The following is a 23,787-nucleotide window of genomic DNA, read 5'->3' as shown; positions in this document are numbered from 1 at the left end:
GCTTCAGTGCTCCAGGGGACGCAACCGCAACCACCGTGGGTGTGCTCTGAAGCTCTCCAGTCTTGGGACAATGCACTCAGGAGTTGAGGCTGCTCAAAGGAGTGCCTGCAGAGCCTGGGACAGAGTCTTACAGCACCTCCCGCAGGGCGCTGTTCCTGTTCCCATTGCTCTTCCACTCAGGGCAGCCCACCAGGGGGCAGGCCTTTCGCCCTGGGTGGGAGTTGAAGCAAGTCAGCCCACTGAGGTGGGTTGGGGGTGGGGGTGGGGGTGGGGGTGGTGAGGATGGGGCTGTCCGGGCGGGGTGCGGGGTGGGGGCAAGAGTGACGGCTTTCGAATTTTCCAAGCAACAGGGCAGCCATTACAGGGGCTAGATGCCAGGCCAGAGTTCCAGGAGGTTCCTAACCCTGTGCAAGGGTGTCCGGGCTGCAAGGGCAGGAGGCTGGGGGCAGGGAAGCCAGCTGAGAGGGAATGAGGATCTGACAATAGCTATGAGGATGAAGGCATCCGTTTAAGATGCAATGTGTATGTATATGTGTGTGTATACAAGTTATACTGTAGATACACTGTGTATATGTATTTGATAGCATATATATATACATAATTTTTATAACACATTCCATGAACTATTTGAAGATCTTTGGTTATGCATGCTTCCAGTCTTTGCACTACAATACACGTATTTTTAAATTCCATTTCCACAGACATTTTGAAGTTTGTGTGTGTGTGTGTGTGTGTGTGTGTACACACATGCAGGGAGACAGAAGATAGGCTATCTGGGTCATATGGTGAGAGACTGTCATATGGCAGAGGCCAAAGGAGGAGTCCCAGATGACTGGCTTCTTGCCCCAGGAGCCAGGAGAAAATGCTGGGCTATTTTTCTAAATGGTGACTTGGTCCCTTAAATGCTCGGGGCCCTCTGCATCAAAAGGTTGCGCCTGCAGCCTTTGAGTTTGGGCCTTTGGAGGGGCTGTAGCTGGAGCCTGCGGGAGCTCTGGCTCCTCCCTGGGGTCTAGGAAGGAGCCTAGGCCTGAATGGGTTGAAATGGGAGGGCGCCACCCAGGGCCAGTCCCTCCTGCGCCCTGCCCAGGTCCCAGGCTCTGGGTCCCCTTTGGCCTGGCTGCTCCGAAAGCCAAGGACGGTCTGAGACGGTGAGCAAGCGACGGCAGTTAGGGGTAGGGGTGGGGTGGGGCAGGAACCGGCCTGCACGCGAGGGAAGCACGCAATGTGCAAGAAAGGCCCAGACTAGGAAGAGCCCTCTCTGCCAGCGCCGATGGACCCCCGCGCCCAGCTGAGTTGGGCTGCTGCGCCTCCGCCTCCCTGGCGCCTCCAGTACGGGTAAGAGGAGCCACAGCGCCACCCAGCGGTCGGTGTCGGGGAAAGGCAGTCTAGGTTCTCCCGTGGCCTGACAAACGTTGGGGAGCTGGGTGGGAAACGGCAGAGGAAGAGCGCCTGGAGCAAAGCAAGTGCATAGGCAGGGCACCTAGTGGTTGTTGGGTTCTTAAACAAGACCCTCCATTCACTTCACCCACCAACCCATCGGTCACATGACACCAGATGAATCCTACTCTAGGTCAGCTGGTAATATTCCTCTCAAGCTCAACAATCTTCCACAGCTCCCAACGGATCTCCCTAGAAAGCCCAAGTCCCTGGCCTGACCCTCAAAGTTTTGCAGGGCTCTTTTTCAAGCTCAACTCTTGCCACCCATGTCACATATGCTATACCACTCACTCCCATCCAAATGAGACATTTACCATGTTTACATCCATTCACTCAGTGAGCTAAGGCAGTGGCGAATTAGTGCATGTGACAGACAAGATTCTTGTCTACTCAGAGCTTTCCTTCAAAGGGGAAGAAAGCTAAGGCGCATGTGAGATCACTTCAAATAGATGCTGAGCACCAGATTATAGAAAAAGTAAGACAGTATGGTAAGAGGGCCTGACATGAGAAGGCTTACTGCTATACCTAGAGGAGTCAACCTTGAAAAAATCTGGGAGAAGAACCTTTCAGGCCGAGGAATATCATGTACAAAGGTCCCGAGACAGAAAAAAAAACAGCTTAGCGTATCCAAAGAAAAGAAATGGCAGGAACAGAGTGAAGGGAGGGTCCTTGGTGAGGTTCGAGAGGTGGGCAAGTGGACATCCACGGTAAGGACTTTGGATTTTATTTCAGTCAAAACTGTGAGAGGGTATTAGCAAGGCAAAGACGTGACCTGGTTTCCACTTTCAAAAGATCGCTCCAGGTGAATGTGAATGGAGGTGCAAGACTGGAAGCAAGGAGACCAGCGAACAGGTCATTGGCAGTGGCTTGGACGAGGTAGTGACAATGAAGCTGGGAGAAATGGGCAGATTCTAGAAGTAGTTTTTTCATGACTTTTCTCTCCAACCAACTGAGGAGTTCCTTGATGGGAGATTCCACGTCTGAGTGATCTGTTTGACTATCCTATACCCCTAAGCGGTTAGCCTCACCCATGTTCAGTGTGGGCTCCATGGATCTCTGTACTGCACCCTGGTGAATGTGACAGGAGGTAACAGCAGTAGGGCAGAAACTGGGGCCAGGCTCATAAAGTTCTGGGACTTCCTTTAGCTGTACGGATGCACCCTTCCCTTTGTCCTTCTTTGTCCTTCGGTGTATCCTAGAAGAATCTACAACTGCTGGGGGTGGGAGGGAAGATGTGCAGGAGGTCAGGTAGTTGCTCTCCTGTGCTAGCAATAGGGCTCCGTGCCTTTACATCTGCATAAGGGGACTTCGAAAAGAGCACGGGAAAATGGAATGGAAAGCTAAGGTTTATTTGGCTGCAGCGTTTTTCAAAATTCATGCATCGTTTTTTTTTCATAATATACATTCTCCATAATCTTGTTGAAGATTCCCCTCATATAACCTTTCACTTGAGTTCCTTTGTGCAATCTTTCTGACATCTCATCCCATCCCTTCATTGTAGAGACAAGCAGATTAAAAACCCAAAAAGGAAAAGGGACTTTGTGAAGTTGGGTAGAAAGGCAGAGTTGGAGCCGTCTGAGACATTTACTGTCTTGAATCCCACAGAAGCCCCTCCTCCCATTTCACACCTCAGTACTGTTTATCTGCACTTACCATGCTGGGCTCTTACCCTGGCTCTTGTTAACTGTTAGTATTACATGGTGCAACTAAATCTCAGGGTGCACCTGTAGGTCTTCAAAAAGATTTGCGGTGTCACCAAGTCAGAGAGAGAGTGCAACATCTCCTGTGTCGTGGGAAGTTCTTGGTGAAGGGCGATTTGCCAGGTATGGCCCCGTTAGCACTGGTGGAAGAGAAAATTGACCTGGCTAATGACGGGATCAAGGCTTCGGAGAGAATGATTCAACTCTCAAAGGAGCACAAGAGGTCCTTGGGATAATTGAAGAAGCTCTCTCATGGCATGGTCGGGGCGGGGGGAAGCCCCATTTACGACTGCGCTGCAAAAGTCAATATTACACTCTCATGCACTTTGGGCAGGAAAATTACATTATCCCCTAATGCTTGATTCCTTGTTTGTACATCCTAAGAATTAGGGCAGATTCTCTATATGTACATGCTTTAAATGGCAAGTGAAATATTTTCTACATTTCTAACGTCACTTCTTGAGATAAAGTTCCAAGCAAACCCTTTCCCCTTTCTTCCTCACTCTGCTGTGAAATGTTGCTCCCTATTTCAAGTGGATTCCTTGCAAGGGGCCTTATCTAGTACCACTTGTCCTCCAATCACTAGGATTTCATGTAGCCCTAGCCTTCTCTTCACCCAGGGATCCTGAGGCCTGGCCGCACGTTAGAGTCACTTGTGGAGCTACCTAATTTATACTGAAGCAAGAACCCCTACCCTAGCCTTATTAAGTCACGCTGTCTGCTGGTGGAGAGCCAACTCTCTCCAAGTGACTCTGATGCTGTGAGTCATTCTCTTCCTCTCTCCTTGCCCAGACTGAGGTTGGACTTGACGGAGGAGATCTGAATGGAGAGAACCAGGGCTGGGGCCCGGCCACATGGGGGCAACCCAGAGGAGGCAGCTGCAGGGAATGCCGGCTTAGCTCAGGGGTCGGAGGGTGATGCTTGCCTCCTAGAGCTACTTCCTTGAAACAGCCATCGCGCTGGTCACTCCCTCATTACTGTGAGTGCTTGCCCCTCTTGCCATTGTGGGTAGTGGGTTAGAGGGGGATCTCTAATCCTTTAGTTCTCTTTCCTATATGCAAGACCACAAGAGCCTGGCTGACTCCCTGCTTGTGGACATGCAGTGAGACAAAAGTGCTGATATAGTGAGCATACTGTTATGGCTGTCTGACATATAAGGTCATGTGATCTGGTACATCTACGTCTGATTCCTGCTGGACTGCCTACATTCTGCATGGGGCTTGTCATCTAGTCATTGCTCGATAGCACATGAATCAAACACACGCAGGATGTAACGAGTATCACTATTAATGTATGAAGTGTTAATTGAAGTAGAGAAGACAGAGGTTACTTCCAGCTTGGGAGAGTGGGGGAGATGTGGACGTCTTCAGAGCAGAGGTGGCATTTCAGCTGGACTGTGACAACCAGGGATGTCAGTGGCAAGCAGGCATGGAGAGTGAGCATTCCAGACAGAAGAACCAACGTGGGCAAGAGCAGAAGAGGAGAGGGTGCAGAGCCCTTTCTGCGAAGGAACAGCAGGGAAGTGGGGCTGTGATTGGGAGTGTCTATGCTGGGAGATCCGAGGAGATCTGATGGGTCTTGAGTGCCATACTCTCAAGTTGTACTTGATTCTACAGGCAATGTAGAGCGACCTAAGATCTCGGATTTCTCGTTGTGATATTTTCGAGGGTTATAATAAGAGGCTATTTCAAAAAGTTCAGGCAAAGTAAAATTAAATGGTAAGTTTGTCTTGGTACAAAGAAAAAAATGAATGACTGGTGTTGCAGTATATTGAGTTAAGCTGCTGCTTGCAATGCAGGCATCCTATATCAGAGAGCTTGTTCGAGTCCCAGCTGCTCTGCCTCCAACCCAGCTTCTTTCTGATGCACCTGCAAAAGCAGCCCAAGTACTTGGACTCCAGCCACCCACATGGGAGACCTGGATAGAGTTTCAGGTTCCTGACCTTGGTCTGACCTAGACCTGGTTGTTGCAACCATTTGGGGATGAACTAGCAGATGGAAGAGCTCCTGCTCTCTCACTTAATGGCTCTGACTTTCAAATAAGTACATAAATTAATCTTAAAAAGTATTGAAATCCATGGATGGGTTTTTTTCTCTTTTCTTTTTCTTTCTTTCTTTTTTTTTTTTTTTTTTGACAGGCAGAGTGGACAGTGAGAGAGAGAGACAGAGAGAAAGGTCTTCCTTTGCCGTTGGTTCACCCTCCAGTGGCCGCTGTGGCCGGCGCGCTGCGGCCAGCGCACCGCGCTGATCCGAAGGCAGGAGCCAGGTGCTTCTCCTGGTCTCCCATGGGGTGCAGGGCCCAAGGACTTGGGCCATCCTCCACTGCACTCCCGGGCCACAGCAGAGAGCTGGCCTGGAAGAGGGGCAACTGGGACAGAATCCGGCGCCCCGACCGGGACTAGAACCAGTGTGCTGGCACCGCAAGGCAGAGGATTAGCCTAGTGAGCCGCGGTACCGGCATAAATTTTTTTTTGACGGGCAGAGTGGACAGTGAGAGAGAGAGACAGGGAGAAAGGTCTTCCTTTTCCGTTGGTTCACCCCGCCGATGGCCGCTGCGGCCGGCGCACCGTGCTGATCCGAAGCCAGGAGCCAGGTGCTTCTCCTGGTCTCCCAGGCAGGTGCGGGGCCCAAGTACTTGGGCCATCCTCCACCGCCCTCCCGGGCCACAGCAGAGAGCTGGCCTGGAAGAGGGGCAACCGGGACAGAATCCGGCGCCCCGACCGGGACTAGAACCCGGTGTGCCAGCGCCGCAGGCAGAGGATTAGCCTATTGAGCCGCAGTGCCAGCCTGGGTTTTTCATACTGTGCATTTTCCGTGAACTTTCCAAAGTCCCCCCCCCCCCCAATGTGTTTGCATTAGAAAAGATTAGCTGTATCCTTCGAGAAACTCAACCACAGAAGCAGTTCTTGGCCAAGATCCCTATCAAGTGCCTCCCAAATGCCTGACGCTGTGAGAGGTGAAGGAGGGGCTGGAGATGGAATAAGTGGACGAGACAGCCGTGAGGCTACTGGAATTGTCCAGGCAAAGGCTCCTGAGGGCCTGAAGCCTCTTCATGGGAGCTGAAGTGGGAAGGACCTGACACATATTACGGAGAGAGGAAGACAGAACTTGGTGAGCATTTTAGGAGGGAGTGAAAGAAAAGAGAGGACAAACTATCAAAGGAAGGTGGTGGCTAGACTCTGAACTCTCACAATCCGCTCTGGAGACCAGGCCCTAACTCCCATGGTATGCTGCTTCGGGGGTGTCTGGGGGACGTGTGTTTTCCTGGCACCAAAACAATGCAGTGGCTCGGCCAGGACCCCTAGGCATGCTCTCCTTTCCCCCATTTATGTGAAAGAGGGGGTGGTGGTGGAGCGCCCTATCTGGAGGCCTTTGCTCTTGTGGTGGGCAGATGGGCCTGGGATAGTGGTGGAAGAGAGAGGAGGCTGGTAGGCTAGAACCTAAGGCTGCGGCAAAGGCACACGACTGGCACTCCCCAGGTCATGCGCGGCTGGCAGACATTTAGCCCACATGGAGGTAGGTGGTTGGTTTGCTTTTAGACTTGAGCCAGCAATCAAGAGTTGGGAGGCTTCCCATCCACATCCTGAGTCCTGACTTTCCCTGAAGAATGAGAAGGCCTGGAAACAAGACCAGCCAGGGCTAGAGTTGCCCCCTTTTCATGTGCTCTGCCCTTTTCCCCCAGCCCTGCCCACCCGCCTCCTTACAGTTATCTGCCTGATCCCAGCAGGCAGTTGGCTTTGTGTTTCTCTGTGAAGAACAGCCTACTACAGAGTTTATCCGTGCCCCCACCACCAAGGAGCAGGGCCAGGGACGGGATCATTATCCTCTGGTCCCACCCCTTCTCCAAGCCATACGTAGATTGTTTCCTAGGGCAGCCAGCTCAACGCCACAGAACAAAGCCAGCAAGGGAGGGTTATCATCAAGTCTTACCATTTATTTCTTTATGGGATTAAACAAGAGCAGAGAGGCCTCTGCCCCACAATGCAACAAAACGGAAAGCAGTACACACACAGAGACTCTCACTGAAACACAGAGGCAGGGATAAAGGAATGAAGGGAAGGGGAGAGACAACTGAATCATAGCTGGTGAGGGAGGAAGGGACGGGGGACTACTAGGAAACCAGCTTGGAGACTCAGTCATAGGAACTAGTGCAAGAAAGTCCTACTCATGAAGCACAGTGTAGAAAATGGCGTAAGAAAGCTGCCCGGCTCTGCTGCCTGCGGTGGAGGGCAGGGGCAGCCGGAGAGGTGGTGGAAGATCAGGGAGGTGGGGCGGATGGGGGCAGTCAAATGACTTTGAGGTGGAGTGTGGTGCCCCTTTCCCCTGCCACTGGGCAAGGCCTTGGGCTGGTCTGAGCCAGGGGTCTCCTGGGCACTTGGTGAAGGGGACGAGAGGATGGGAGTCTCCAAGGGTCCATTTCCCTGGGGCCGTGTGGTCCCCCCTTTACTTCCCAGTCCCTTTTCCCCTCCTGAGGATGCAGGAGTTAGAAGGCAGTACCTAGGGTCTCTCTGGAGCCCAAGCACCTGCCCCTTCACTTAACACATAAGCATGTCTGGAAAGGAGCCAGCACCTCTTCCCCTCCCCAGCTGAAAAGAGCACTCTAGGGGTGGGGTATGTGGCCAGGCCCGAAGTGCTGAGGGCCTAAATAGGGGAGGGTGTGGGCAGGGCACGGGAGTGGGGGTGGGGAGGGCAGGTTGTGAGAAAATGAGAAAACTGGCAGGGAGGGACTCCCCAGGCTTGCCGACCCTATTTGGGACCTAGCCAAGGCCCTTGTGTGACGTCCTCTTCACTAGGGAGGCCCCCCATTCATTGCTAAGTCAATCAAGGCCAGTTCTCCCCTTCCCCAAGTCCCCTTCCTGGTTTCATTCTAATGCAGCTCCAAGTCTGCCCCTCACCTTCGCTCACTTGCTCGCTCGCACCAGATCCTAGAAGGGCCTAGAAGGGCCTGTATCAGGAACATAGTTCCGGCTCTCTTCCTCACTGACTCTCATTGGCTTTTGGATATCCCAGGCAATATGGCCTCCCTCTCCCAGCGGACCAGTGCCAGGCTGATGACGCCCAAGGGACTCTCGCTGCTTCTCCAATCCAGCCCTCTAGCCCAGCCAATCGGCTCAAGTCTCTCCTCCCAGGGATGACAGCGCGTTGTCTCGAGGCAAAGGGCCCTCTTGCCAGTCTCTGGACTTTTCTCCAGGAAGGGGTGTGGGGTGACTGGAGCAAGGGACCCGCTACAGGGTGAGAAGGAGTCTGGTTGTTCCACAATTGGGATCAAGGATGGGAAGGGATGAATACTCTTTGGTAGGCTGGGGATGGGGACAGGAATGGGGATGGGGGAAGGCTCATCTCTGGAGAACTCTGGGGCAGGGCCACCAGATTCTCCTTCATGGAGGCCTGGGCTAGGACAAGATGGGGGAGTATGAGGACCCAGGCCAGGCCTGACCCACTTGGGTTTAAGTCCCTCCTCCCCATGGAGATGGGAAATGGAAAGGTCTTTGGCCCCAAGGCCAAGATCTCCAGGGCAAGAGCGGCCCTTGGGAGTGTGTGCACCTTCTGTAAGATATGGCCCTTCAGACAGCGGCAGTCGAACCACGTGCCCTCAAGCCTCCTGTTTCTGAGGTCCAACAACTCAGTTCCTGGGCTCTTCCCCCCTCCCAGAGATCTCCTTCTACCACTCTCTCGTTTGGCCGGCAGTTCTTAGATCACACCTCAGCACTGCTCAGTCCACCTCCCCAATGCCAGGCCAGCCACGACCCACTTGGCTATCTCTCCCAGCCCCGTGTCCACATCTCTCCTTTCTTCTCTCGCTTCCTGAGCTTCACTCTCTTTCGCCACTCATTCTGGGCCCCATTCCTAACCCCACCCCAACCCCCTGTTGCCAAGGGTGCTGGGAGACAGCTTAACTGGGGCCCCCAACCTAGCTGCAACTGGGCGTACCTCATCACCCAGCCAGCCCGCTGCTTCCCCTGTGCCGGCCCCACGTGGGCCGAGGTGCGCTGATGTGGCAGGAGGGCCGTTGCGCTGTCTGCCGACGCCTGTAGGGATATGGGCAGGAGGGAATTAAGGATCTTGGCAACAAAAGGAACGCGGAGAGGGGGGAAAGAGCTTCTCCCCTCTGTGCCCCCCAACATTCCCTGCAGGGCTGAGGCTGGGTGAGCAGCCTCCTCCCCTGGGGTCAGGGCTCTCGGCAGGGGTGGAACGTTTCCAGCCCCTGCTCCCCCCTCCCATTTTTTTGCTAACCCCCAATCAATGGAGGCCTGGGAGGGGGCACCTGCTGCTCCTGCCTTTTTCTCCTGGGTGAGTTGCGCAGCTTCCTGGGGGGCCCTGTGGCCGTTCTGTTGGAGCTGCTTTTTGGGGCAGGGGGGCAGACTGGGAGGGATGTGTGGTCCCCCTTCTCCCCCCACCCCCCACTCCCCCACCTAGTCCTACATCCCCCATGGGAGGAGCTCCCTCTCCCCCCCACCTGGGGGGGCTGCAGCTGATGCCAGTGGGTGGTGGAGATCTGTCCTCCCTCCATGCTGTCACTCTTCCCGTGGGAGGCCCTCCTCCAGGGCAGGCAGTGTCTCCAGCCCCAGTCCCCCACCACCACCCTGGTTGCTGGAGAAGGACACCACGGTATGGAGGAGCATGAGCACAAGGACACAGAGCCGGATCCTACTGGGGCTGAGGCGTGAGCCCCCAGAGACCGTCAGCAGGGAGGGCTTGTGGCTGACGCGGCCTGGGGGGTCATGGCGGGGGTGGTAGTGGTGGTACTGTGGGTGGTAGTGGTGGAAATAGGAGTGATGGAATTGCTGGTGGTGGGTGTTGGGGGCCTCAGTCTCCTTGAACTTCTTCTTTTCCGACTCACAGGAGACCCACTGCACGTCACAGCACTTGGTTTCCGGCCGCTTTGGTGAAGTATCCAGCAACCCTGCCAACGGATAAGGAAGGGGTGGACGGGGTGTTCAGGGGGCTGGTGGCTAGGCCTTACCTGGAGAGGAGATTTTTCAAAGCTTTCTCTGAGCCTCTTCCCCCCGGCCCTCAGCGCTGTTGCTTTTGCAGCCCTTCTCTCCGGAGGAACTCAGCCAGTTTCTCTGGCTGAGTGTGTTCTGGGTAGAGCTGGCCACTCTGGTCTTTACTTTTTTTCCTAGTCTACTTGAGCCTGTCCCAACCTGGGGACCTCACGCCCCACTGCTCCAGCCATCGGGCTGCTAGTGTGTCTGCCCTTGTCCTCCCTGCTCCCACTCTTCAGAGCTGCCGCCTTCCCTGGGTCCCCAGCCTCCTCCCCCTTTCCCAGCGCCCTGCCTTTACCTGTACAGATAAATCCAGGGAGCCCTCCGTACACCATTTCTTCATTGTCAGGGAGGATAAAAGGGCACCGGGTCTGCACCTCCAGGCAGTATTGCTTGCAGGGCACCCAGCGCTGGCATTCCTGCTGGGTCACGCTGAAGTATTCTGAGCACAGCCAGGCCTTGTACACAGCCTGTAGGGAGAGGAAAGAGCATCAGCTCATATGCCTGTCCCTTCCCATCTCAAAGGAGAAGTGGGGGGAGAGTGTCCTGTGGTCTCTCCAGGCAGCTTCATTAACCTAACTCTGCAATCCTCTCCAGGGGTGAACAGGAAGAAATGTTTGCATCAAGGCCCCTAAACACTACCCTAAGATCTCCTGTCATAGCCAGGACTCCCTCCATCTACAGTCATCCAAAACTTAGAAGTTGCTCATTGGCAAAAAAAAAAAAAAAAAAAAAAAAAAAAAAATCACAAAATTACTCCTACGTGAGAGCTGGAAGGAACCTCCCTAACTGTTCCATCCAACCCTGTCACTTTACAGTTGGTCCAAAGAGATGTCCTGACTTGCCCCACTATATATATATATATATATATATATATATATATATATATATATATTTCACTTGTACATATATATGTGTATATATATACACATACATACATACATGCATATATACAATGATGCAAATTTCAATTCCATTCAATTCCATGAACATTTCTTTGGTTGATGGTGTTAGATTTCTAAAGTCAAGAAAGAGTTGGAGAGAGTAATCCATGCTCTAGCTTATTAGGGTGTTGTGTGGAGCAAATAATATGGCACATATGAAAATGTTTTGGAAACTCTAAAGTGCAATGCAAATGTGAGGGGTTGCTTTTAATAGAAACAGAGGGGCCGGTTTGTGCTGTACTGGGTTAAGGCTCTGCATGCAATACAGGCATCCCATGTGGGCACCAGTTCAAGACCTGGCTGCTACTCTTCCAATCCAGCACTTTGTTAACAGCCTAGGAAGGCAGTGAAAGATGGCCCAAGTGTTTGGGCCCCTGCACCAACGTGGGAGAGCTGGAAGAAGCTCCTGGCTTCAGAACTGCCCAGCTCCCACCATTGAGGCCATTTTAGGAGTGACCCAGCAGATGGAAGACCTTTCTCTCTGTCTCTGCCTCTCTCAATCTGTAACTCTGCCTTTGGTGTGGAGCAGACATCATGGACTCTGCCATATTTCACCTGGCATCTTTGCTTTGCAGTTTCATGTCACTGGTATACTCTACTCTTGGCCCTCTCCTAGCCCACCGTGGCCAAGGCCTGCTCCATGCCCTGGCCATCATCAAGCCCAGTGCTTCTGGCAGTGATGTTACTGACATTTGGGGCTGGATAATTCTTTGTTGTGGGGGCAGTCCTCTGCTCTGGGCAGCATCCCTGGCCTCTACCTGCTAGAAGTCAATAGCATTCTCCCCAGTTCCCCATTGTGACAACCAAAACATGTTTCCAGCTCTTGTCAGATGTTCCCTGTAGGGGAGCAAAAATCATCTCCTGTTGAGACCCACTGATCTAGCTCCTTGCTACTCAAAGTGCACCTGGACCAGTAATGTCTCAATCATCTACAAGCTAGTGAGAAATACAGACTCTCAGTCTGCCAGGTCAGCACTTGTGTGCTAACAGGGTGCCCAGGTGACTATCGGCCCTGGGGCTCAGGGGTTCCCCGCAGCTTCAGAGTTGCTCCCCACAGCAGCGGTTGTCACATTTCACAGTGTGCCGCAGAAGGCCCTGGGGTGTTTGTTCAATATTCAGATGCCTCCCCTCCAGTTTGGTTTCCAGAGGACTGAGGAGGGCTTGGGAATCTGTGGTTTTGAACAAAGGTCCAAGACTTAGAAAAACTCTGTCAGGGCCAGCGCTGTGGCGTAGTGGGTAAAGCCGCCACCAAAAGTGCTAGCATCCCATATGGGTGCCAGTTCGAGTCCCGGCTGCTCCGCATCCCATCTGCTATGGCCTGGGAAAGCAGTAGAAGATGGTCCAAGTGCTTGGGCCCCTGCACCAGCATGGGACACCCGGAAGAAGCTCCTGGCTCCTGGCTTCGGATCGGCGCAGCTCTGGCTATTGTGGTCAATTGGGTAGTGAACCAGTGGATGGAAGACCTCTCTCTCTCTCTCTCTCTCTGTGTGTGTGTGTGTGTGTGTGTGACTCTTTTGAATAAATAAAATAAATCTTTAAAAAAACAAAAAAGAAGAACTCTGTCACAGTTCCTGCACTGATTTTTTATTTAAAATTAATTAATTAATTTGAAAGGCAGAGTCACAAAGAGAGAGAGAGGCAGAGGTACAGAGAGAGGTCCTCCATCCACTGGTTCACTCCCCAAATGGCCACAAGCCGCAACAGGTGGAGCTGTGCCAATCTGAAGCCAGGAGCTTCTTCTGGGTCTCCCATATGGATACAGGGACCCAAGGACTTGGGCCATCTTCTACTGCTTTCCCAGTCCATAGCAGAGAGCTGGATTGGAAGTGGAGCAGTTGGGATTCAAATTGGTGCCCATATGGGATGCCGGCACTGGAGGCGGCGGCTTTACCCGCTATGCCACAGCGCTGGCCCCACCTGCACTGATTTTAAGCACTTTCACTAAACTACAAATAACTGCTGCCAACAAGGACTGTGGCAACGCAGTGCCACACTGGCTGTCATCAAAGCAACGGTGGTGGTGGCAGTGGTGAGGGGCTTGTGGTGCAAATCAATTCCCCAAGGAACAAAAAGCATTAGCTGGGACACTGGTAGCCCTTAGGCATCTCAAATGAAACATGCTCTAATTTTTGACATGTAGTTCTTGATTTTTTTTTAAATCTCAAATCTGCCCTCAGACTCAAGTCTTGCCTGTTGGAGTAAGTGCCAGGAAACCCCTACATGTCAGCCTTCATCCCTGTCTTTCCCTGTATCTCCACAGCCAGTCTGTCAGCCAGCCACGTCAAATGTAGCTCCATGGGTGCACCTTGTAGACAGGCCTCGATCATCTCTTACCTGGATGACAGGTTCCGATCTGGCCTCACCACCTCTGCTCTTGCTCTTTCCAATCCACTGCCCACAGGGGAGTGAGAGAAGTCTCAAATTGCAATCAGATCACATTACTTACTCCCTTGCTCCAAACCCTTCAATGTATTTAGACTAAAACCTGAACTTTGCACCGCAGACTTCAAGCCCCTACATCTCTCTCTCTCTCTCTCTCTCTCTCTCTCTCTCTCCAACCTCATTTTCTTATCCACCCCCTTAAGCTCCTCATGCTCCAGAGGATTTCATTCTTTTCCCTGAACATGCCCTACTTCTTCCCACCTCAGGGCCTTGGCAATGCTGTTCTCTTGGCCTGGAATGCTCCCCAGCCCCCCTCCCCACTTGGCATGGCTGGATCTTTCTTATCTTTCCAGACTCAGTTTAAATAGCTGCTCTTCAGAGAGGTCCTCCCTGACCACTCCTGCCACCCTCATTATCCCCTTTCCCTTAATTGTTTCTTTGCCACAAATGTTACTTGGCCTGCATCTTTGTTTTCTGTCAATCCCACTAAAATGTGAGTTGCACATTTGCAGACATTGGTTTGTCGTAACTGTGCACTCAGCACAACATACATGAAAAGCTCTGTTGACTGAAAGAACAGAACAAGCAAATGTGGCCATGTCTCACTCTCACAGGAATTCCAGTTTCATGGGCAGAAGAGATCTAACTAGCAAATAGGGTATACGATTTGTACTACAGGAGAGGTCAAATCATGGGCCAGGGGAGCAAAGCGAGTAAGGGAGCTGAGAGAAATTTCAGTGAGGGGATAATAATTGATCTTGGGCTCAAAGTAGGACTCTAGATGGTATGGGTAGACATGAGGCAAAAGGGCATTTGAGGTTGAGGCAGTGGTCTAACCAAAGGCATGGAGGTAAGCAAATGCATGGTGTGCTAAGACAACAGAAACATTTTCTCTGAATGTAATGGAAAGGGTCCCGATCTCCCGGCTGCGGGTCATTTGTTTCCGAGTTGCCACTGCTATGAACAATGCTCTAGTGGATGTCATTGTGCACACACCTCTCTCACATTTGTGTCCAGTCTTTTTATATAAATTCCTAGGCATGAAATTACTGGGATAAAAGGTATGTGCAAAGGAATGAGAAGGGAGTAAACTGAGTGTAAAACAGAACAGGTGACAGTTAAGAGAGAGGGTAAGAGAGAGCTGGAGGGGCAGAAGATGGTGGTAAAAGCGGGCATTAAGGGCTAAGAGACAGTGTCAGTGGAGTAAGAGGGTAAAACAGAGCAGGTGTAGGGCAGACTCTGGCACAGCAGTTAGTTCCCTGCCTGGGATACATACATCCCTTATTAGAGTCCCTGGGCTCTAGTTCAAGTCCTAGGTCCACTTAAGGTCCAACTTCTTGCTAATACACACCCCTGTGAGTCAGCAGGTGATGGTCCAAGTATTTGGGTTTTTGCCACCCATGTGGGAGATCTCGACTGAATTCCTGGCTGTGAGCTTCAGCCTGCTCTAACCCAGGCTGTTGTGGGCATTTGGGGAGTGAATCAGTGAATGAAAGATCTGTCTGCCTCTGTGTTTCTGCCTTTCAAAGAAATAAATAAACAAATCAGAATTTTAAAAAAGAAAGGTAAGAACAAGCAGGGGGTGGATAAGAAAGAATAGGGTGGATGATAAAGTTGGGAGTATAAGAATGCAAGGTTGGGGCTGGCGTTGTGGCATAGCAGGTTAAGCTATTGCTTGTGATGCCGGCATCCCATGTGAATGCTGGTTCGTGTCTCGGCTGCTCTACTTGTGAAGACAGCAGAAGATGGCCCAAATACTTGGGCCCCTCCCACCCATGTGGGAGACCTGGATGGATTTCCTAGTCCCTGGCTTCAGGCTGACCTAGTCCTGGCGATTGTGACCATTTGGAGCATGAACCAGTGGAAGATCTCTCTCTCTCTCTCTCTCTCTCTCTCTTTCTCTCTCTGACTTATAAACAAATAAATAAATCTTCTTTTAAAAAAGAATGCACAGTAAAGAAGGAGGGATAAGAGCAGAAGAAAGGAAACAGAATGAAAATAAGGCAAGAAAGAAAATAAAATCACAAGAACTAAGGGCTCCAGCATTTCGGAGGTTCCCCTCCATCTTTCGGGCTCCAGAATGCTAAGATGAGTCTCTGTCCACAGCCACTGCCCCCATCTCTGTTTCCTGGGCCCGCAGCCACTGCACTGTCAGCTCAAACTGTGTGGAATCGCTCCCTCTGTGCCCAGTGGTGGGCTCAGGGGTCTCTGGGTGATTCTCTGTAGCCTCTTCCAGTTCAGTGTTCCTGCTCCCTAGGTGAGGAGGCCCCAGTGGATGGAGGCTGGGCACCCCTCTCATCTGTTTCTGGGGGGAGGGAGGGAAGGAGAGAGGGGCAGTTGGGGGTGAGGGGGACAGGGGAGAGGGGTGGCCTGACAGTTTGGAGTGAGGCCTTTCTCCTTAATTAGACGACCCCCCTCTCAGTCTCCACACCCCCAGCCAGAGTCACCATGGCAACAAGTGGGTGAGCAGATTGCCTGGGGAGGACACCAGGCCTGTGGGTGGTGAGGCAGGAACAGGCAAGGAGCTAATGAGGGGAATGGAGGAAGAAGAGCTACACCGGGCTCAGAGGTAATCCAACTCCTTGGCGCCCCAGCCAGCTGGCTGAGGCTACTGCCGACCCACATGCTTCACATGTGGCCTGGGGTCCTTCTCAGATGAAAGGTCTGACTCTTCAGTGCTCCCATGTGGACAAAAAGGCCACCTTATCCGCTATAGTCCTGTTCCCTATTCAGGCCTAGGCAGTTTGCCCTGTCTCAGCAGGGAGCCAGGTTGCGTGGGTAGTCACAGGGGGCCTTGGAATTGTCACCTATGAAGATGAGAAAGATCCAGGAAGGCCAAGCTTAGGAGTGGGACTTCTTGGAGGTAGGGCATGTAGGGAAAAGGAAGAAATGTTTCAGACCCAGATAACAGTCAGTTGGGAGCCCGGTGGAGACCTTTTGCCCTCCAGATGGGAACCACTCAGAGAGCTTTTGAAAAATACTCCGGCCTGCCTCGCTTCACACCCCACATTGACTATATCTGAATGCTCATACGTGGGACCCACACATCCAGTCTCGCCAAACACCTTGTCCACAGCCAGGTGAAGAACCATCAGCTAAGTTCTATTGCACCATTTTATAGACAGGAAAACTGAGGCTCAGAAAGGGGAGGGTGGGGGAGAAGTTGTCCACATAATAAAGTGACAGAGGGGAAGAGAGGAACTTGAAACCTGCCTTCCTGCCTTTGACTCTAGGGTTCTTGCCACTGAACAATCCTCCCAGCCACGGAACATTCTAAACTCATGGGCAGGACACCGGGCGCGGCTCGGGGGAGAAATGCTGCAGCGATTCAGGCCTGCTTTGGGGTTTCAGGATATTCAAACTTGAGCCCTGGCAGCAAGGGATTCTCCATCGTCCCTGCCCTCTGAGCTGAGGTATTTTAGGCTCTTGAGGTAGCAGCAGGGGATGGGTGAGGTGGGCAGCCTTGACCTGGCACTGCCCTCTTTTCCCCGACTCTGTCGGGCCACTGCTGGGCTCAATCAAGTTCTGGCTGCTACAGCCCAGTTGCTATGGGAACTGGGAGGGGAAGGAAGCAGGGAGTAACTAGAGGGAACACCAATTAACCCAAAAAGGAACCTGGGAAGGCTATTCCCACCCCTCCTCCCAGCAGGGCTGCAGAGCCATCCCTGAAACGGGAAGGGCGATACAGGGGGATCCCCATTCCTCCTGGGCTCTGCAGTTACCAGTTTGGGGAGGAGTGAGAGGACATGGAGGGCCTAACCTTCCGGCTCCTTGGCTTGCAGCCCTGGCCAGGGCATTCTCATCTCTCACTCTCCACTGGCAAGAAGTGCCTGACTTGTCCAGAGTGCTGCGTGCACGCACACTGTCGAACTCCAAATCCGGGACTTGGGGCCACAAATTTTAGAAACAGGAAGCCTTCCTGAGCTCTTTGGCTTTGGGGCTAGAAAATCTTCCAGGGAAGAGAGCTTCAGTTCTTGCCAACCAGGAAGTAAGCAGTTTCCTTCTCGTATTCAAACACGCTTCCTTCCCTCGGGCCTGTTTCTCCTTCCAAATCCTCCCTGTAGACCTTCTCTCCATGGCTGCTTTTCTTCTTAATGTACCCCTGGGACCCTTGGCCAGGAGCTGCAGCCATGGCATTTGGCAGCAAAGCAGTCATCTGGGCTGGGCTTGTCCACAGACACCATAATATGCAGGTAAGCACTCTACCCTCCAGGGAAAAATGATGCCCAGGGAAGGAGGATGGCTTAGCCAAGTCAGACACATGCAGGAAAGTAGCTAGGACCCAGGGTTAGAAGGAAGGTGCCCTGACTGCTAACCTGATGCCTCTTTTCATTGCATCCATCAGCACAACTGGACTTTCAGAGAGTTGAATCAGAACAGGGTAAGGTCAAACTTAGCCTCCTGAACCAGAGGAAAGGAGATCATGAACATAACTCTGGAGACAGCAGCAGTTCCTTGGGACTGGCAGAATACAGCTGGGATTACCGGCATTAAAGGGTAAATCCAGGTGGATGACAGGGCTTTACTTAAGTGGTTGTAAAAAAAATAAGCAACAGCTGTCCTGCTTCTCAGACTGAGCAGTCATGAGTCAAAGTGGCCTGGCCTTAAGGAAAGGCAGGGGAGGTGACTTGAGAGGTAGGTGAGAATCTAGAGCCAGCACAGCTCCAGAGGGCCTCCCAAAAAGTGGCTGTGAGGGTGTGAATGTGAGAAATATATTAAGGAGGCAGGATCTCCTCAAGTGACAGTAGCTGGGTGGGTCAGGCTTGGCCAGAGGTGGTGGTGGTGGTTGTTTTTTAAACTCTTGGTTTATGACTGCTTCAGAATGGAAAGGATCATGACAGTTACCACTCGAGCACCCTAATCTGCTGTTGGAATTTCCACTTGAACATCGCAGCCAAGTGCTAAGCAGCTTCTGACCGTGAACCTTGTCACAGGGAGCTCACTCTGTCCTGGGGCAGCCCATGTCTTCAGACAGCTCTAGCAGGCCAAGAAGTTCTTCCTTCTTTTGAGTTGCGATGATATCTCCCTGTGGCTTCACTCCTGACTCTTACTAGCTCTTCTGGGGTCCTACAAAACAGTTGCCTTCTGGTCACCACTTGCCAACCATGTAGGTATTAGTAGACTTCTCTGAAACCGGTCTGCTCGTTCGTTTGTTAATGCAAATACTACCTGGACATCTTCCGAGTGCCTGGCACTGTGTTGTGAGCTACAGATACTGGAGATGGGTAAGACAAGATTCCTATTTTTCAAGAAGCAGGGGAAGACCCGTATGAATCAATTATTACAAGTCACTGTGATAAGTATCATGGACTTGGTACAGTGGTAGCATGAAGAAAAGAGTGATCAACTGTTTTGAGAGCTGAAGAACAGGAAAACATCTCCACGTGGAGTAAGCTTGAGTTAGGGGCTTGGAAGAAGTGAATCCAGGTGAATTTAGCTGGACAAGGGAGGGAATAAGTGTACTGCCTGTAAAGGTATCAGTAGGCACAAAGGCTGGGAGGTGTGAAATAGTGCTGGGTTCAGGTACTGTATATAGTTGTTCAGCATAGTGAAAGGGTGCAAAGGGGGACACAATGGGGATGAGGCTACAGAGGAAGGTCACGGCCATAACATAATATGCTCTGGATGCTGAGGAGGATCTGGGCTTCAACATACAGGGAATGGAGAGCCTCTAATGGGTTTTAAAACAACTCTGTGGTGACTTTTTCCGATTTCTGTCTGAAAGTGGATGATGGCATAGGCATCAATACTGGAGGTAGGGAAATCAGTCAGGAGACTATTGCAACAATCTGAGAGAAGAACATCTCGACATAGGCAGCGGCAGCAGAATTAAGAAACAGAGAAGGAGCTGGTGGTGTGGCATGATGGGTTAAGCCTCGACCTGTGACACTACCATCCCATGTGGGTACCAGTTCATGTCCTGGCTGCTCTGCTTCAGATACAGCTCCCTACTGATACACTTGGAAAGACCTCAATGGAGTTCCAAACTCCTGGCTTAGGCTTGGCCTGGCCCAGCCCTGCCCATAGTGGCCATTTGGAGAGTGACCCAGTGGATGGAAGACCTTTCTCTCTTCCTCCTCTCTCTCCCCCTCCGCCTCTGTAACTTTGCTTTACAAACAAACAAATAAATAAATAGGGGCCAGTGCCGTGGCTCACTTGGTTAATCCTCTGCCTGCAGCGCTGGCATCCCATATGGGCGCCGGGTTCTAGTCCCGGCTGTTCCTCTTCCAGTCCAGCTCTCTGCTGTGGCTGGGAGGGCAGTGGAGGATGGCCCAAGTACTTGGACCTTGCACCCGCATGAGAGACCAGGAAGAAGCAACTGACTCCTGGCTCTGGATCAGCGCAGTGCACCAGATGCAGCGCGCCGGCCTCAATGGCCATTGGGGGGTGAACTAAGGAAGACCTTTCTCTCTGTCTTTCTCTCTCACTGTCTATAACTCTACCTTTCAAATAAATAAAAAATAAAAAAATAATTCTTAAGAAAAGAGAAATGGGGAAGAGGGGTGGATGTGAGAAAGATATCAAGGAGGCAGAATCAATAGGGTTTGGGGAATTAGGGACAGAAAGGGATCTGGGATGACTTCCAGGCTTCTGGCTTTGGTGGCTGGATGAATAATAGCTTCATCTATTAAGGAAGGGAAAACAGGAGGAGGTGTAGATTTGGGGGTGAAGGGGATGAGTTCAGTTTTGAGTTATGTTCATTTGGAGGTATATGCGTATATGTGGGTCAGCTAGCAGGAAATGTCAAGGAGGCAGTTGAATAATACTATGCTCAGAAGGAGGGTGTGGATAAAGGGTTGGAAGCCATCAAGGGTTAGGGGGCTACAAGTTAGGTACGGACATATGGCTTACATTGACCAATGAAGTATGAGTTGAATTGACATGGATCACTTGTGTGGAGAAAGGTTCATTGTTGATGTATGATTTGCCCTATTCTATTCCCTCTGGCTGCTGCGGTGTTGAGTTGGACCCTCTACTACCTTGGGTTTTTAATGGGTTTCATGAACAAATGCTCCCTACTGACCTGTTTTGGATGTGTATTGGGAGCAAGAAATAACCATTTTTGTGTGTTTTTGTTACCACATCACAACCTGGCTCACTCTTATATAGTGAGGTGTAAGCACACATGGAGGTGCTTGCCAAGTCCTTGTAAACCAGGCTTCCAGAAACTAGCCCATATTGGAGCAATGTGGATAGTTCCAAAATAGAAAATAATGGGTTATGAATGTGTTTTCATGTAATTTAGAATTCTGATGAAGAAATAGATTATGTCTTCGCCAAAAGTCATAGAAAACTAAGCAAATAGAAAAAAGAGGCAATTGTTAACTCCAGGAAAACAAGTTGACAAAGGAAAGAAATATAATTACAGAATTCTACACTATTCAGCTGTAAATAACATTTATAATCCTAGTAATGTAAACATGGAATACTGTTAAAAACCAGAAACTGAGATATGCCAATCCAGAGTGTATGAGGAGGGGAAGCATGTGTACATGCAGAGTGCCACTGGTAGCAAGAGAGCTAAACCTTCCTCTAATCAAATAAAAAAGTGAAGAGATATTTCAAACAGAAAAATCAGGAAATAAAATATCGGTATGCCACTTATAAATGTAGAGGAAGTAACTTAAAAGAATTGGAAGTATTTAACTCTGAAGAAGGAGGCTCAGGGGCAGAGCAGAGGGCTACTATTTTAATGATAAGTCTTGAGATCTATATGTATCATTTATAATATATACATAGGGATGTTGTGGTGCAGTGGATTAAGCTACTGCTTGCAATGCTGGCATCCCATATCAGAATGTCACTTCATGTCCTGCTGCTGGCTTCCCATCCAGCTTCCTGCTAATATACCTGAGAAAGCAGCTTATTTTTATCTATTTTAAAGGCAGAGTGATTGAGGGGGTGAAAGGGGAGAGAGAGAGAGAGAGAGATAGGTCTTCCATCTGCTGGTTCACTCCCTAAATGGTCACAATGGCTGGAGTTGGGCAAGATCAAATCCAGAATCCTGGAACTCCATCCAGATCTCCCACGTGTGTGGCAGGGGCCCAAGTACTGGGGCCATCTTCTGCTGCTTTCCAAGGCACATTAGCAGGGAGCTGGATTGGAAGCGGAGCAGTCCTGGCCTCCAACTGGTGCTCTGCTATGGGAGTGCCAGCATCACAAGTGGTAGCTTAACCCACTGTGCCACAATGCCAGCCCCAATAAATCTATCTTTAAGAAAAAGAATATATCTTAAAGGATATGTACAAGCTACCAAGATGCATTTGTTTGACATTCTATCTATACATACATACACACACATATACACATGGTCAGATATTTAAAACAGAAAAATCAAGAAATAACAATATTGGCATGTCATTTATAAATGTGGAAGTAAATATTAGAAGAAATGGCAAGAAAATTTCAAGTGTTTAAAGAGTGAGGTTCAGAGATATGTTTTTGTATGTGTATGTAGATATGTAGCTTGTAAATCAGTAAAAATTATGGAATATATTGCTTTGATAAAACCAAAAATTAAAAACAAGGTGATAAGCAACCATGAACCTCACAAAGAAGCAAAACAAAATCCCCAAGACGTGACCTGACAAACCTTGCTGGACTCCATCTACACTGTCCTGCCCCATGGCCCCAGGCCCTTCACTGCCCTGCCCTGGATCATCTACTCTATCACGACTGTCTAGGATGTAGACATGGGTAAGGCAAGCTAATAAGCCAACTGAGCTAATGGGGGCTGGGGTGGGGGTCCCATAGCAAGTGAGAGGAACTGAGATGCAGAGAAGAGAGCTTTGGGAGCTTCTGCACATAATGGCTATGCAGGTCACAACAGGAATGATGCCAGTGTGACACTGACCACCGTATCTTCCTTTGTTCTGCACATACTCTGGTCTCCCAGGCACACCTGTTAGCTACACAGAACTAGTCTTGTGCCCAGGCTTGGTCAGCAATCTCTAGCCTTCTGCAGGGGTCACTGTGAAGGCAGCTCTCTGCCCCTGTATCTCCTCCTCCAAATGCTGTGCCTTGCTGGATAGATGGGCAGCTGCAGAGAACAAAGACCTCATCAAAGATGACCGTGGGCTGTGCTTGGTCTCTAGTGATGAGGTAAATCAAGGACTTTGGAGTCCTTCCATCTCCTCCTCTGTCTCTACCCTCCCCTATCTAAGCATATCTGTATTCTCAATCACTAGAATCTCTCTAGTTGCCTTCTGGCTCCTAATTACCCATCTCCACCTAAGACACTTCACCTCTTGCTCCCAAATCAGCTTTTCCTACTCCTAAGCAGCCCACCTCAGCAGTTTGAGTCTCATTTGAGCATGAAACAATCAATTGGATTAAATACATCTAATGAAGTCAAGAATAATAATAGCCACCATTTAGTAAGTGCTTTCTGTATGCTGGGCTTGGTCCTGATCAGTTGACCCTGACCTTTATTAACTTATCAAATCCCCAAATCCCTTGATGTAGAGACACATCTTTACAGGTGAGGACAGTGAGGGTCAAAAAGTTTAAATAACTTTCCTAATATCCATAGCCAACAACAGCAACAACAATGATAGCAGTGGTTAGCATTTGCTGAGCACCTTTCATCTTGTGGGCTCTGTGCTCTTAGGAGATTTCCATGTGTTATATCATTTATACTTCATGATGACCCTGGCTCCTTGGTTTCAAAGGTGAGGAAGGTGAGATTCCGAGGGATATTAAAGAATATGTTCAAGGTCTTAATAACTGTTCTACAAGAGAAGACAGATTTCAAACTGGAAATTGAAGTCATGTTTCCTGAACTTCAGTGCCCAAGTTCCTGTACACCATCCTGCCCTTGGGATGGCCTCTTCAATGTACTACCACAACTGAAGCTTGTTACTCAAACAAACCTCTTTTTGATGGAATTTCAGGTCACGGTGGGGAAATATTTCTAGGTTTTCATGGTGGGGGGCTGTTTTTCTAAAATCAATCTACTCAGTTAATTCTCTATATGAGTAAGGTATTCTGTATTGAGTAGATGTGAGGGAAGGAGCACTTAGATAATAGGGGCTACAAATGATCATTTCCATTCCTCTGTCAGTGCAGTCTTTATCCGCTTCTCACACACACACACACACACACACTGCTTTGCTTCTTCCACACCACTAACTTCCTACCCACAGCCCAAGGCTCACTATTGCTGCTCTGATCTTTGGCAACTGGTTGAAAGGAAGGTAGCTATCTGAGGCACAAAGGTTTTATTAGGGCTTCTGGAACAGCCTTGCTCTGGATAACTCTGATGCTGGAGTCTAATCCTTCATTAAAGTCTCAGGGAAGCCATTTACTCTACCTAATTTCTCATTCTTCCCCCCATCCT

The 23,787-nt window shown here is 50.4% G+C and overlaps 1 protein-coding gene across 1 annotated transcript in view; it reads right to left on the bottom strand.

Annotated features, from left to right (window-relative positions):
• Positions 1 to 7,052: 7,052 nt before the first annotated feature.
• The window catches only part of NALF2 (NALCN channel auxiliary factor 2), a 29,653-nt gene continuing 12,918 nt past the window's right edge, over positions 7,053 to 23,787 (bottom strand). The window contains exons 2-3 of the mRNA XM_051827161.3: positions 10,421 to 10,592; positions 7,053 to 10,040 (exon numbers count right to left, since the gene is read on the bottom strand). Coding sequence (XP_051683121.1) covers positions 9,652 to 10,040; positions 10,421 to 10,592 — 561 coding nt within the window. The 3' untranslated portion in view covers positions 7,053 to 9,651. The remainder of the gene's footprint in view (positions 10,041 to 10,420; positions 10,593 to 23,787) is intronic.

The sequence above is a fragment of the Oryctolagus cuniculus genome, chromosome X (genome assembly GCF_051225735.1).
Source record: "Oryctolagus cuniculus isolate XC-2025 breed Fujian yellow rabbit chromosome X, ASM5122573v1, whole genome shotgun sequence".
NCBI classification, from domain to species: Eukaryota; Metazoa; Chordata; class Mammalia; order Lagomorpha; family Leporidae; genus Oryctolagus; species Oryctolagus cuniculus.
This window is presented reverse-complemented; position numbering and strand designations above follow the sequence as displayed.